This window comes from Mauremys reevesii, linkage group 17, assembly GCF_016161935.1.
Source record: "Mauremys reevesii isolate NIE-2019 linkage group 17, ASM1616193v1, whole genome shotgun sequence".
In the NCBI taxonomy this organism is placed as follows: domain Eukaryota; kingdom Metazoa; phylum Chordata; order Testudines; family Geoemydidae; genus Mauremys; species Mauremys reevesii.
This window is the reverse complement of record NC_052639.1, coordinates 9,139,986-9,154,997: the sequence shown is the minus strand read 5'-3', so window position 1 is coordinate 9,154,997 and position 15,012 is coordinate 9,139,986. Positions and strand designations below refer to the sequence as shown.

General features: G+C 49.5%; 1 protein-coding gene across 1 annotated transcript in view; it reads left to right on the top strand.

The window, feature by feature from the left end:
- Positions 1-7,014: 7,014 nt before the first annotated feature.
- Positions 7,015-15,012, top strand: part of LOC120384955 (cytosolic phospholipase A2 gamma-like) — a 49,139-nt gene continuing 41,141 nt past the window's right edge. The window contains exon 1 of the mRNA XM_039504055.1: positions 7,015-7,127. Coding sequence (XP_039359989.1) covers positions 7,015-7,127 — 113 coding nt within the window. The remainder of the gene's footprint in view (positions 7,128-15,012) is intronic.

The following is a 15,012-nucleotide window of genomic DNA, read 5'->3' as shown; positions in this document are numbered from 1 at the left end:
GTGTAATGTTACAGGAGAGGTTGAAATTAGGCTATTTCGTCAGATAGAAGACAGTGATTGTGTCAGAAGTGGGATGTGAATGGAGCCTAGAGCAACAAATGACAGTGTTAGGGGGCTTATTCCGTCACCCTCTCACTTCCCTGGTCCTTCTCGCATGAACAGAGAGCAACAATACCCGAAGTCCAAAGGCGCAAACAATTCGGTGTTTATTGGGGTGAACGTCCAGCAAGCATGATTCAGTTTCCTTCCATAGTGTCCCCTTCCCAGCTCTGACACCACAGAGCCTTGTCTGTGTCCCTGTTTCTGTTCCCATCCCTGTTCCCATTTCCCCTGTAGCAAAACATGATCCCAATTCCCCATCCCCAGTCCCTGGTCCCATTTCCCATCCCCGCCTTCCTGATTGACTGCAGACTATATAGTAAAACCTGAGTTCTGCTTAGCTATACCTTAACCAATCATTTTACTGAAATGTAACTAACCAATCCTAATATACTGTAACATGGTTATTTAACCAATTATATTCCACCACCTTCACTGGTTACACCCAACAAAATTAATTATACAGCAGACAGAAACAATCACAGAACCAGACAGAGACCATGCAAATAAACATACAAAACAAAAGAGAAGGGAGGATTTCACAATTACATCTATACAGAAATAAGGGTTTTCCAGCTGTGTCTATTGATAAGTGAGTTCTTGCCAGACAGGATGCTACCAAACTAAGTTTCCCTTTCTCTGGAGGTGATGGAATATCAGGACAGGATTGTGTTCCTAACAGCCCAATAGCACCTTATTTCAATGTGACTAGTTGGGAATGTGAGGTTGTGACCATACACTTCCCAGCTTATGGCTGCCTTTGCTGCTTAGCCAAAGAACCAGGCCTCAGACTGTCACAGTAAGAGAAGGCCATTACACAGACAGACAGTGATTTTTTATTCTTTCTTTTATACCTTTATAACTAGCTAAGTGATAAAAATACACCTAAATTCTTAAAGTACAGGCCTTTGCAGACTGGCCTGAATCTCTGTATCCTAACAGTCCTCGAGGTCTGGAGAGAGTCTAGGGGACTGGGAACTAGCCAACCAATGCCCTCCCACCCCCCACTAAGTTTTAGTAAACTTCCCTGGTTTATACATGACCCTGGTGGAATTGGCCGGAGAAAGGATCTGAGTCCCCACCCCCTTACCCAGAGGCTGCCTGACCCCAAGGACGCTCTTTCTACTCTCCTGTGTGGCAGAGACCTCGTAACCCCAACAAGGCTGGGCCCAGGAATCCTGGGGGGTTTGATGACCCCCAATCTTGTCATGATCACTTGAACGGGGGCTACAGTGTCACCACTCTGGGCACTTCCCTGACCCACTCCTCATTGCATGTGCTTCAAGCAAACACCATTTACTACCCAGCAATCAATGTAAAACACAAGGAAAGATGGGAAAGGAAAACACGTCACCCTGTTCTGTGGTGCAGGGAGATCACAACCAGCGTCTCTGGAGGGTCAGGGCAGGTCACAGTCTCTCCCTCACATGTCCCAGGCCTCCTCCCCAGGCCCTGGCTGTGCTGCAGGGACACCACGGGCTGGACACTTGCTCTGGCAGTGGCCACATGCTCTAGGTGACAGGCCCCTTGTTCCCAGTGTCAGCCCCCATGTAGGGGATATGATCCCCCCACCCCCAAAAGTCTGGCCTGCAAGATCTCTTGACCGATGGCATCTCCTTGCACTGGGCCTTCTGCCCAGGGTCCCCCTTGCTCTCCCACACAGCTCACTGCACCCACCTCCAGCCCCAGTGCTGCTGCAGCTCTGCCTCCTGCTCCCTGGGCTGCTCCTCTGGCTCCACTTGCTGCAGCTCTTCTCCCCGCACAGATCTGCTCCCTGGGCAGCTTCTATGGCTCGTGCTGCTGTGGCTCGGCTCCCAACACGGATCTGCTCTGGTTCTCCCTGGCTGGTGCAGCTCTGCTCCCCGGCTCTTCTCGGGCTCCTGCTCTCTCCTTAGTTCTGCCCCACTCTGGCCCAGGCAGTTCCAGCTCCCACGGAGGATGGGACCCCCTGGCCTGGTGACTCCCTCATTACACTGCCTGGCCTGTCAGTGCAGCTAACTTGGAGCTTTGGCCTCTCCCCATTTCCCAGGGGACTGTCAGTCTCAGGGTCCTGCTTTCCCATTGGCCCTTCTCCCGTCTATTGGAACTGGGAGCTAGCCAACCAAAAACCCACTGAGCTTTAGTAAGGGGCCAACAGTCTGTTGCTGGCCCAAAGGGTCCGAGGGGGGGCAACAGTGGGGTTCGTTGCCTGGTGTGCGTTGCACTAATTAACACACCAGGATGGAGAAACAAACCAAGTTTATTTGAGATTAAAAAAAAAAACGGTGCAAGGGACAAATATCAATCTCAAAACCTGCACACCCGCACGCAGGCGGGAACCAGTATATAAAGCCCCTATGTTTTTCTTTTATCTGTACTTTTCCACTGTGTGAGTTACTTTCCCATGCATATAACTTTGATTACAGCACCTGCTTTCCGCCTAGCTTATCTAGTATTGGCTGCATCTAGTGCCAACTGGCTTTGCAGCTGCCAGCAGTCAGCACATAGCACAGGAGGTTACAAAAGTTTAGTAAGGCTAACAAAAGCGCTTCACATAGAGGTACTTTGGTTCACATAGGCCCAGAGCCATCCTCCCGAGTTACCTTGATTTATGCCTAGTGACACCAACAACTCCCCACTTTGAGAATACTCAATAAACTTTTGGCTGAGTTTTCTCATACTTTGAGACAAAAAGCGATTAAGTTCTAGGGAGCTGGGGTCATTAATGAGGGTATTCAGTCCCACATTTATCCTTCCCATGGACCCAGCAGGATTCGGTATGTGGGAGCCCACACCCACCCTAACCGGTCCAGATGCTTGGAAGGAGCACTGTGAATGTCCACACTTCCATCCAGAAAGTGTCCAAGTATGTCTCCATGGCCACAGATCAGATGGTTCCTGATGCGTCTGTAAGGGCAGTGGGCCAAGTCTGGTGCTCAAGACCATTCCAAATGGCCATCAGCTGGTCATTCAGGAAATCCTGAATTTCTAAACATACTAGATCCCACTGCAATGCCTTCCCAGCCTCAGTGATATTCAACACCATCTCTGTCAGTAACTTCTGGGTCATAGAACTAAGGGTGGAAATGACATGTAACTCACCAACTCCAGCCTGCACTTGGGTTAGCTGAGCTCCAAAAATAAGGCTAGTGGCCTTTTCTAGTTGGCCCAATTTCTTATCATGTTTTTGGCTTTTAAGAATATTTTAAATGGCTGCTGCACTATTGGCCCCAGACCACAGGGATCTGATCAATTCCCTCTTTTTCCAGAGGAAATAACCCAGGCTCGTTGTTGTGCTAATCTAATGGCAGCCCCTTGTGAGCAATCTGGGTATGTAGAAGTGATCTGGAAACTGGATAAGGGCAATGCCATTTACAATCCAATTAGGGAGGGCAATACATGCTGAAGGATTTATCCAGAACACAGGGTGCAGCCTGTAGAATAAACCCCCAAATCCAATCAATACCACATTTCGAAGCAGGGGTCCCAAATTTTTTTCCTGCCAGTGTGTAATTCTTTGTTTCTTCACCAGTACCCGCACGAGGAAATAAGGAAACAGATCAACAGAGCCAGACGTGTACCCAGAAGCCTCCTACTGCAAGACAAACCCAAGAAAGAAACCAACAGGACTCCACTGGCCATCACATACAGTCCCCAGGTAAAACCCCTCCAATGCATCATCAGTGATCTACAACCCATCCTGGACAATGATCCCACGCTTTCACAGGCCTTGGGTGGCTGGCCAGTCCTCACCCATAGACAACGCGCCAACCTGAAGCATATTCTCACCAACAACTGCACACCGCACCATAGTAACTCTAGTTCAGGAACCAATCCATGCAACAAACCTCAATGCCAACTCTGCCCACATATCTACACCAGTGACACCATCACAGGACCTAACCAGATCAGCCACACCATCACTGGTTCTTTCACCTGCACGTCCACCAATGTAATATATGCCATCATATGCCAGCAATGCCCCTCTGCTATGTACGTCGGCCAAACTGGACAGTCTTTAAGGAAAAGGATAAATGGACACAAATCAGATATTAGGAATGGCAATATACAAAAACCTGTAGGAGAACACTTCAACCTCCCTGGCCACACAATAGCAGATCTTAAGGTGGCCATCCTGCAGCAAAAAAACTTCAGGACCAGACTTCAAAGAGTAACTGCTGAGCTTCAGTTCATCTGCAAATTTGACACCATCAGCTCAGGATTAAACAAAGACTGTGAATGGCTTGCCAACTACAGAACCAGTTTCTCCTCCTTGGTTTTCACACCTCAACTGCTAGAACAGGGCCTCATCCTCCTGATTGAACTAACCTCGTTATCTCTAGCTTGCTTCTTGCTTGCATATATAAACCTGCCCTGGAAATTTCCACCACTTGCATCCGAAGAAGTGGGTATTCACCACGAAAGCTCATGCTGCAAAACATCTGTTAGTCTATAAGGTGCCACAGGATTCTTTGCTGCTGCAGCCCTGTATAACTGCTCTCCCACCTCCCCAAGTTCCATAGCTTCCTCACCCAGACGTGTAAGAATGCGGGAGGGGAGAGAGGAGGCTCCGTGCACCCGCCCACTCCACACCAGTGGACAGCCCAAGCAAAAGGCTGTCATTACTTTGAACTTCCCTCCTATCCTCCTCCCAAACCCCACCCGGGCTACCTTGTCAGTTCTCTCCCTCTTTTTATTATCAGTTAATAAAGAATATATGATTTTTAAATGATAGTGACTTTATTTCCTTAGAAAGCAAGCTGTGATCGAAGGGAGGGTGGGTTGCTTACAGGGAATGAGTCAATCAAGGGGCAGGTTTTCATCAAGAAGAAACAAACACAGCAGTCACACCCTAGCCTGGCCAGTCATGAAACTGGTTTTCAAAGATTTTCTGATGTGCAGCGCTTCCTGGTGTGCTCTTCTAACCGCCCTGGTGTCTGGCCTCAGCCTCCTACCCCGCCATAAAGGTCTCCCCCTTACTCTCACAGAGATTGTGGAGCACACAGCAAGCAGCAATAACAAAGGGTCACTGGTTTGGCTGAGTTCTGAGCTAGTCAGTAATGTGCACCAGCGCACCTTTAAATGGCCAAATGCACATTCTACCACCATTCTGCACTTGCTCAGCCTGTAGTTGAACAGGTCCTGACTACTGTCCAGGCTGCCTGTATATGGCTTCATGAGCCATGGCATCAAGGGTAGGCTGGGTCCCCAGGATAACAATAGGTATTTCAACATCCCCAACTGTTACTTCCCAGACCAGAAACTAAATCCCTTGCTGCAGCCATCTAAACAGAGTAGTGTTCCTGAAGACATGAGTGTCATGAACGCTTCCTGGCCATCCCACGTTGATATTGGTGAAACGTCCCTTGTGATCCACCAGTGCTTGCAGCACCATTGAAAAGTACCCCTTATGGTTTATGTACTGGATGCCCTGGTGCTCCGGTGCCAAGATAGGGAAATGGGTTCCATCTATCGCCCCACCACAGTTAGGGAATCCCATTGCAGCAAAACCATCCACTATGACCTGCACATTTCCCAGAGTCACAGCCTTTGGTAGCAGCAGCTCAGTGATTGTTTGGCTACTTGCATCACAGCAGCCCCACAGTAGATTTGCCCACTCCAAATTGATTCCTGACTGACCGGTAGCTGTCTGACATTGCAAGCTTCCACAGGGCTATCGCCACTCGCTTCTCAAATGCGAGGGCTGCTCTCTTCTTGGTATTCTGGAGCTTCAGGGCAGGGGAAAACAAGTCACAAAGTTCCATGAAAGTTCCCTTACGCATGCGAAAGTTTCACAGCCACTGGGAATCGTCCCACAGCTGAAACACTATGCGGTCCCACTAGTCTGTGCTTGTTTCCCGGGCCAAGAATCGGCATTCCATGGCTATAACCTGCCCCATGAAGAGCATGATCTCCAACACTCCGGGGCCCACGGTTTGAGAGAATTCTATGTCCATGTCCTCATCACTCTTGTTGCCGCGCTGCCCCCTCCTCCTCGCCTGGTTTTGCAGGTTCTGGTTCAGCATAAACTGCACAATAATGTGCGAGGTGTTTACAATGTTCATGACTGCTGTCTTGAGCTGAGTGGGCTCCATGCTTTCTGTGCTATAGCATCTGCACAGTTCACCCAGGAAAAAAGGTGTGAAACGGTTGTCTGCCATTGCTTTCCCAGAGGGAGGGGGAGGATGTATCCAGAACCAGCCGCGACAATGTTTTTGGCCCCATCAGGCATTGGGATCTCAACCCAGAATTCCAATGGGCGGAAGAGACTGCGGGAACTATGGGATAGCTATGAGATAGCTATCCACAGTGCAACGCTCTGGAAGTCGACGCTAGCCTCAGTACATGGATGCACACTGCCAAATTAATGTGCTTAGTGTGGCCGCAAGCACTCGACTTTATACAATCAGTTGCCAAAAATCGAATTCTGTAAATTCGGAGTAATCCTGTAGTGTAGACATACCCTGAGACACTGCCTTTCACTGCTGAATGTCACCGGAAAGACTTCATGAAATTTTATGATGTGTTGTTCTAATATCTGGAGAAATGATTTAGTTTTTTTCAACAACTGGCTACTTGTTCAATACCCAGTGCTTGAACATCAAAGTTAATAGGGAATTTTAATACATGGATATGTCTGTGGCCATGACAGCTGTAAACCTGCAGAAAACAGTGGATCTTGCTCAGCTCTGTGATGACATCAACTCCAAGTTGGAACCTGGAAACTATTCAGTTGGGGAACTCTGGTCTCGAGTGCTGAGAAACAAGGATGGTAGCACTGAATTCCTGAACAAGACAAAGATTGTGTGATATGTGCTCAGTATACCAGTAAGCAACGCATACACAGAGCATGTATTTTCAATCATGAAAGGTGCAAGGACTGATGTCTGGAATCAAAGCAGTACAGACTTGGTGTGGTGTAAAACCCTTGTCAAAATGAATTTCCAGATGAGTTGCAAGGACTTCTACAGCTTTGTGATTGCCCAGAAGCAAGTCATGACTTTGGCAAAATCATCAAAGAAGTACGAGACTTCTGGCACGTCCGAGAGGTATGCAAATTGTGAAGTTGATTTATTGAATTAATAAAAAACCCTGCCCTTTTCCCTGTTTGTTTAGAGTACACATTAATCCGTATGTTTAAATACGGACTACAACTAAGTCTACAATTTAGTCAGGGAGGGCCTGGCAGTCACTGATTCTGGACCTCCCTGACTTAGGTTTGTTTCAGCTGTCAGCAGCTGAAGTTGAAGTCAGGACTGTGGACCTCCCATCTGTGACTGCAGCTGGGGCTGGAGCCAAGGCTAGACCTGGAAGCCTTTGTTCCCCTGCCCTGCAACTGGGGCTGCAACCAGGATCCTGCACCCCTGTCCTGCGGCTTGTGGCAGGAGCTGCAGCAGGGTCCATACGCCCCCCTTGCAGCTTCTTAGGGCTGTGTGCTCCTGTCCCCCATGGCTCTGGTTGGGGATGTGAGCCTCTGGCAGCCCCCCTCTGCATATGTCCTGATATTTTATTCTTGAGATCTGGTCATCCTGGGGCCATGGCTGCACTCAGGGTCACCAGCTGGCGAAAAAGGACCCAGGTTCTTCTTTGTGCCAGGAGGATATGTATAAAATGCTCCAGACTGACTTGCTCAGCAACTTCTGCCCTGTACACTGTTCAGGTTCTAGCCACCTCCAGCATAAATCGTTCAGTTGCTGGGCTACTGCCTTTGGTCAGGCCCTGGCCAACTAGTTCTTCTCCCAGAGCCACCCTGGAATGTCTCTGGCATGATCTCGAGTGTGTGGAGCCGTGACGCCAGCCATGAAGGAGTGGGGGGGCAGGGTTCGGGCAAGTGGCGATACCAGCCCCATGCGGGGAACAGGTTGGATTCAGACGAGAACCTTGTGCATGGGGGAAACAGGGCTGGGGCAAGCGGCTCAGGCCAGCCCCTTGTGGTGCCCTGTTTTCCCTTTGGGAAAAATTGGCATTCTACGCTGGAGGCTATTTGTCAATGTTTCCTCCAGCTTCTCCCATAGGAGCTGGAACTAGGGGTGTGAGGGGTGCTGCAGCACCCTCTGGCTTGAAGTGGTTTCCATTATAGACAGGGTTTATACAGTTTGGGTCAATGGCTCTCAACACCCTCACTATACAAATTGTTCCAGCTCCCTGGTTTTCTTCCTTGCAGATTGCGATTAAGGGCTGATATGGAGCTTATCTGGGCAGGGAGCCAGGTTGATGTGGGTGGTAACAGTCAGCAAACAAAGCCAGTCACAAGAATTCCTAAGAATTAGAGTATAGGGAAATAACTTGTCAGATGGGCTGGGGAGTGGAGAAACAAGTGTGTTCGCCAAGATATGGGCTTTAAACAGTTCTGATAGTGCCCTCGATCACAACCCACATCCATTGCTAGCCCAGACCTGGGCTGCCACAGCTTTGCTGGTAGCGCCAATCCTGACCCTCAGCCTCCTGTTATCTGGGACTTCCATATCTACACACGGTCTGCTTGTGCACCCTAATGTGTGACCCTGAGAACGGTTTCCATTCTTCACATGGCTGTGTGCGGAGATGTACCTTTCACTGTATGAGTGACAGAGAGGTGTCCATGCTGATACGCTGTGCATGTCAGTCGGGCCTCAGTGCAAACAGCCTGGTACAGATGAGAGGGTTTCACCCTCCAGTCTATGGCCATTGTATGTCTCCAGCCCATCAGTGCTGAGAAGTGAACTCCTTGAGAGCTGAACCCCTTAGCCCAGTGGGAATCAAAGCCATGAGCCCTGGTTTACAAACCAAGCCCTGAGCTCTGGGCCCAGTACCCCTGTACAACAGACCAGAGCCGGGGGTGAGGGGCTGGGCTGAAGATTTTCTCTTGGCACCTCTGGCCTTAATGGCTGATGAGGTTCAGGTCTCCCAGATGTGCTCTGCTGTCCTCATGAGCATTTCCTTCTCCACTCGGCTCTTCACCTCGTCCTCTTCTGAGCTAAATGGGGTTTAAATCATGCTCCCTTTGTCTCTGTAGGGCTTGCTGCACAGCCACAGGAAAGACCAGTGGATTTCATTGGGTTGCCGAGGCAGGCAGTGGGGGCTAGAGGAGAGGGAACTGGGCTGGGACCATGCCTTCACTTGTCCCACCCACTGCTGCATCACAAGGGAATACCCTTCTCTGGGGGATCCCTCAGCACACAGCCATGTAATGAATGGAAACAGTTCTCAGAGTCAGACATTAGGGGGCACTAGCAGAGTTGTGTGTGGGGACAGAGGACTGAGGGTCAGGTCAGAGGGCTTCTGGAATGGTTGTGGCAGGAGGCAACAAAGGGCTGGGCTAGTAGGTGGCTGAAGATTGGGAGTGAGGGGCAGCGGCAAAGCAGGGAGAGCCCAGGGCATGGCCAGCAGGAAGTGTGGCTTGAGATTAAGGGGCATTGGCAGTGCTGCTTAAAGCCCACATCTTGACAAACACGCCTAACAATTCTTCTCCCCAACCCATTTGGAAGGTTATTTCCTTTTACTCCCAGTTCCTAGGAACTTCTTGTGACTGGCTTTGTTTGCTTAATGGCATCTCCATATCTCCCTGGCCACTTGCCCGCTTCTGCTCTATATAATAGACACCAAAGCAGGATGATCAGTGTTTTTCATCTCAGCAGAGATCTGGATCCATCTCTCGTTTGGTAGTCCCAGCCCCAGGACAAGGTGAGTTAATGATCCAACTGGGGTCAGGTGCTGAGGGTTCTGTAATATTGAGCTTCAGGGTCAGCTGATGTTCTCCCGAATTCAATGACTCCTGGTCTCTATCCCCAGCTCGGGGACGGGAGGAGACTAATGGGTTAGTGTGGTGGTGGGGCTGGAAATCAGGATTCACGTCTGTTAGTCTATAAGGTGCCACAGGATTCTTTGCTGCTTTTAGGAAAAAAACGTCACCTAGAGTTTCGAGCAGAGGGCTCAGCAGACCCCACTGTGGCTCCTCTGAGAACAGAATTTCAAAATGAAAAGCAGCTGAGAGGGGTTGGGTCAGTTCTTGTAGAGAATGAGGCTCAGGATCTCTGCTCATTTAAACGTGTCTCTTTAAAGGGGAATAAAATAAAGAGGCTGGGATGAGAGGACACGATTGCGACAAAGCAACATTCAGCATCTTGTGCTGTGCAAAGCTGGGTGACCATCTGACCAGCACTACCTGCGTCCCCTGTGGGATACTGAGAATCCATTGGAACCAAGTGCATGAGCTGCTACTGCTGGAGAACTACAGCTGGGACTTGCAAAGAGGCCCAAGGGAGTTAGAGGAGCTCTTGTGGGATTTGGGCACCTAACTCTGGAAGGCTCCTTTCAAAATCCCAGCTCAGGTCCCCATCTGGCAGACTCATAAACCTCCGGGAATCGTCTACGAGAGATGGGAGCACATGCTGGAAGGTGATTTACAAAGCAGTTTTGAGTGGGGATCTCTCCAGAAAGTAGTTTTGGAGTGGGATCCACTGTCTCTCTCATAGGAAATTTGAGACCATTCCTTGCCTTGATGCATCTCTTCTGCACCCTGTAGAGCTGGTGTGTTTCACACTCTGAACCACTCTCCATGAATTGCCTCCTACCAGGGCTGGCTCCAGGCACCAGCTCGTGCTTGGGGCAGCAGATTCTAAGGGGCAGTTTCCGTCCAATCCTAGGGTGGCATAGCCGCCCTTTTTCTTCCGGTTTGCCGCTCTGGCTGCCCTGTAGGGGGCAGCGGCGTGGAGGAGCGGAGCGCCCTGCTGGGAGCTGGCTGCGTGCTCCATCTCCCTCAGCCAGTGCCAGGTCTGCAGCAAGCCCAGCAGGGCAGCCCGCGTCCTTCCCTCTCCACTGACCTTCAATTCTCCTGCAGGCGAGAGCAGCATGGAGCCCTCCCAGCAGGTGGCATGGCAAAAAAGCCAGAGCCGGCCCTGCCTCCCACCAGAACAATTCCTAGATTTATACATTTTAAAGCCGGAATGGGCCATTTCATCATCTGGCCTGACCTCCTGTATAACACAGGCCATAGAATTTCACCCACTTCCCCTGGCCCTGACCCCAATCACTTCTGTTTGGATAAAGCACCTTCCACAAAGGTGTCTAGTCTTGATTGGAACCAGCCAGAGATGGAGAAGGTGGAGTTTGTTCCCCTTGATCATTTCTTCCAATGATTCCTCATCCTCACCATTAAAAACTGGTGCCTTATTTCTAATTTGAATGATCTAGCTTTATCTTCAAGTCGTTGGTTCTTGCTCTGCCTTTCTCCGCTAGATTAAAGAGACACTGAATATCCAGTCTTTTCTCCTCATGTAGATTCTTATACACTGTAATCAAGTCACCTGTCAATCTTCTTAAAGATCAATTAACAGACCAAGATCTTCAATTGTCTCACTGTCTGGCATTATCTTCAGTCCTTAGACCACTTCTGTGGTTCTTTTCTGCACCTCCTTCCATTTTTCAACATCCTTTTCAGAAGATGGACCCCAGAACTGGATGCAGTATTCACAGTATGCAGCATCGGTCCCACCAATGCTGTATATGCAGGTAAAGTCACCTCGCTGCTGTCATAGGTTTCACCCCCACTCTGAACTTTAGGGTACAGATGTGGGGACCTGCATGAACACCTCTAAGCTTAACTACCAGCTTAGATCTGGTTTCGCTGTCACCATCCAGATTTCTGAGTTATCTGGAAAACTCTGTCTTCCCCCCAAAAACCTTCCCCTCTCTGGGTAGCCTTGAGAGACTCCTCCACCAATTCCCTGGTGAGTCCAGATCCAATTCCCTTGGATCTCAAAAACAAGGAAGAATTACTCCTTCCCCCTGTCTTCCCCGCCCCCCAATCCCTGGTTAGTCCAGATCAATCAGGTTCTTAAAAAGAAGACTTTTAATTAAAGAAAAGAAAGATAAAAGAAAAAAAAACCTCTGGGAGACAGCATACAAGCTGATCTCACAGACAACAGATTTTAAACACAGGATGTTCCCCTGGGCAAAAACTTTAGTACACACAAGAATACCCAAATTTGATTACTCCCCTAATTGCACAAAGACAAATTACAAAAGAAAATAAACATCAACCTATTTATTCCTTTCTAAAACGTACTACTCTGATAAGAGGCTGGTTCCTTGATCTTTTCCACTCCGTCTGAAACTGAAACTGACTCTAAACAAAGGAAACTTCCCTCCTTCCTTTTGAAACATCTTGTTCCCCCATTGGTTCCTCTGGTCAGGTGTCAGCTAGGCTAGGTGAACTTTTTAACCCTTTGCAGGTAAAAGAGGCATTAACCCTTAACTATCTGTTTATGACAGCTGCTCATACAGTCTAATATGGCTAGAGTGAACCAAGCGCAGAAGGAAAGGATAGAAAAAAGAGGGTTTAAAATTGATCCATCTTCTATTTCTCTACCAAGTAAATAGATCAAGTATTGTTTTTTTCCCTTGAAAAAGCTGGGGACAAAAATAATTGTTGTATACTGACTTGCAGATGTGTTGGTCCCTGGATAGTAGAGAGAAAAGGTGGTCCAATACAACATATTAATGTCTATAAGTGAGAGAGACAAGCTTTTGAGCTTACAGAGAGCTTTTTGAAATCTTTGAGCTTGTCTCTCTCACCAACAGAACTCAGTGCAATAAAAGATATTACCACACACGTTGTCTCTCAAAAAATAGTCACTAATAGAGCTTAGCTAACAGAGTTATGGTCTCGTGCTTTGCTTAAAATAAAACAAAGCGACCATTGTCTCCTTATCAGTACAAAGTCTGATATGTTATTTAGATTGCAGATGTCGGATGAGATTTCCAAGTGCCCTGATACCATGGGCATGGATGAGGTATAACAGTGTGAATGTGATACGGTAGCTGAGAGATAATATGATCCTTGGATGTATAAGGAGGGACAGGGCTGGCTCCAGGCACCAGCTTAGCAAGCAGGTGCTTGGAGCGGCCACTCCAGAGCTGGGCGGCACGTTCAGGTATTTGGCGGCAATTCGGCGGAGGGTCCCTCACTCCCACTCAGAGTGAAGGACATCCCGCCGAATTGCCGCAGATCATGATTGCGGCTTTTTTTTTTTTTTTTTTGGCTGCTTGGGGCAGCAAAATCCCTGGAGCCGGCCCTGAGGAGGGATATATCCACGATGAGCAGGGAGGTGGTATTAATGATGTGCACAATGTTAGTAATGAGAACACTACTGGATACGGTGTCCAGTTCCAATATACCCATCTTGAAAAGGATGTTACCACAAAGGAAAACAATAGGATGATACTCTGGTCTGGAAAAAAAATGCCTTAGGGTACGTCTTCACTACCCGCCGGATCGGCGGGTAGCAATCGATTTCTCGGAGTTCGCTATATCGCGTCTCATCTAGACATGATATCGAACCCCGAACGTGCTCCCGTCGACTCTGGAACTCCACTGGAGTGAGTGGCGGTAGCGGAGTCGACGAGGGAGCCGCGGATGTTGATCCCGCGCCGTGAGGACGGGTAAGTAATTCGAGCTAAGGTACTTCGACTTCAGCTACGCTATTCACGTAGCTGAAGTTGTGTACCTTAGATCGACACCGCCCCCCCCCAGTGTAGACTAGGCCTTAGAGTGAGAGTTAAAAAAAGATCACTCTATGTAGTTTATGCAAGAGAAGGTTAACAGCTGTCTTGATCATGACCTCTAGGAGCCTATGTGGGGATATGATTTTGAATAGTCAGAGACCTTTCTAATCAGACAGCAAAAACTCAGAATGAGACCCAGTGACTGGACACTGAGATAGACTGATTCATGCTAGAAATGAAGTGGAAATTTTTAAGAGAGGGTAATTAAGCATGGGGATAACTGAGCTCAAGCCCAGGTGCCTTTCCCATCATTGGGGTCTCCAAAGGGACACAGCTGTCTTTCTGAAAGTTCTGGTTGAGGTGAAACAGGGGCTGTGTGTTAGAGGTAGGAATTGCTGGATCATATTCTGTGAGTTACTTGGCAGGAGATCACAGAGGATGATACTAGGCATATCTGGACTTAAACATTGAATTACAGACTAATCTATAGACTAAAATATTGCTCTTTTGATAATGTCTTAAATCACCTGCTACTGACCCAGTGTCCATTATATAGTACAGTTGCCCCTTCTCTGCTCCACCCTCTGCTGCCCCTAGTTCCCACTATACAGTATAGCTGCCCCACCCCCACCCTCTGCTGCCCCTAGTGCCCACTATACAGTACAGCCGCTCCTTCCCCACCCTCACCTTCTGCTGCCCCCTAGTGCCCATTATACAGTACAGCCGCTCCTTCCCCACCCTCACCTTCTGCTGCCCCCTAGTGCCCATTATACAGTATAGCCGCTCCTTCCCCACCCGCACCGTCTGCGGCCCCCGAGTGCCCACTATACAGTACAGCCGCGCCTTCCCCACCCTCACCTTCTGCTGCCCCCTAGTGCCCATTATACAGTACAGCCGCTCCTTCCGCACCCTCACCTTCTGCTGCCCCCTAGTGCCCATTATACAGTACAGCCGCTCCTTCCCCACCCTCACCTTCTGCTGCCCCCTAGTGCCCATTATACAGTACAGCCGCCCCTTCCCCACCCCACACCTTATGGTTCCTCTAGGGCAGACGTGGGCAAACTATGGCCCATGGGCCACATCTGGCCCACAGGACCGTCCTGCCCGGCCCCTGAGGTTCCGGCCGGGGAGCCTAGTCTCCAACCCCTCCCCCGCTTTCCCCCGTACCCCGCAGTCATGCCACTGCACGGGCTGTGCTCTGGCCCACTGCTCCCACTCAGCAGCATGGGGAGCATGGCTGGCTCTGGCTGGGTGTTGCGTCTGCGAGCTCCTGCTGCTGGTAAGGGAGTGTGGAGTGGGGGGGGTTGGGTAATGGCGCCGGGGGTGCTGGGGGGCAGTCAGGGACAAGGGGGTGGGTGAATGGGGTGGAGGTTCTCAGGGGGAGTGGTCAGGGGATGGGGGACAGGGAAGGTTGGGAGTGGGAGTCCCGGGGGGCCTGTCAGGGGCGGG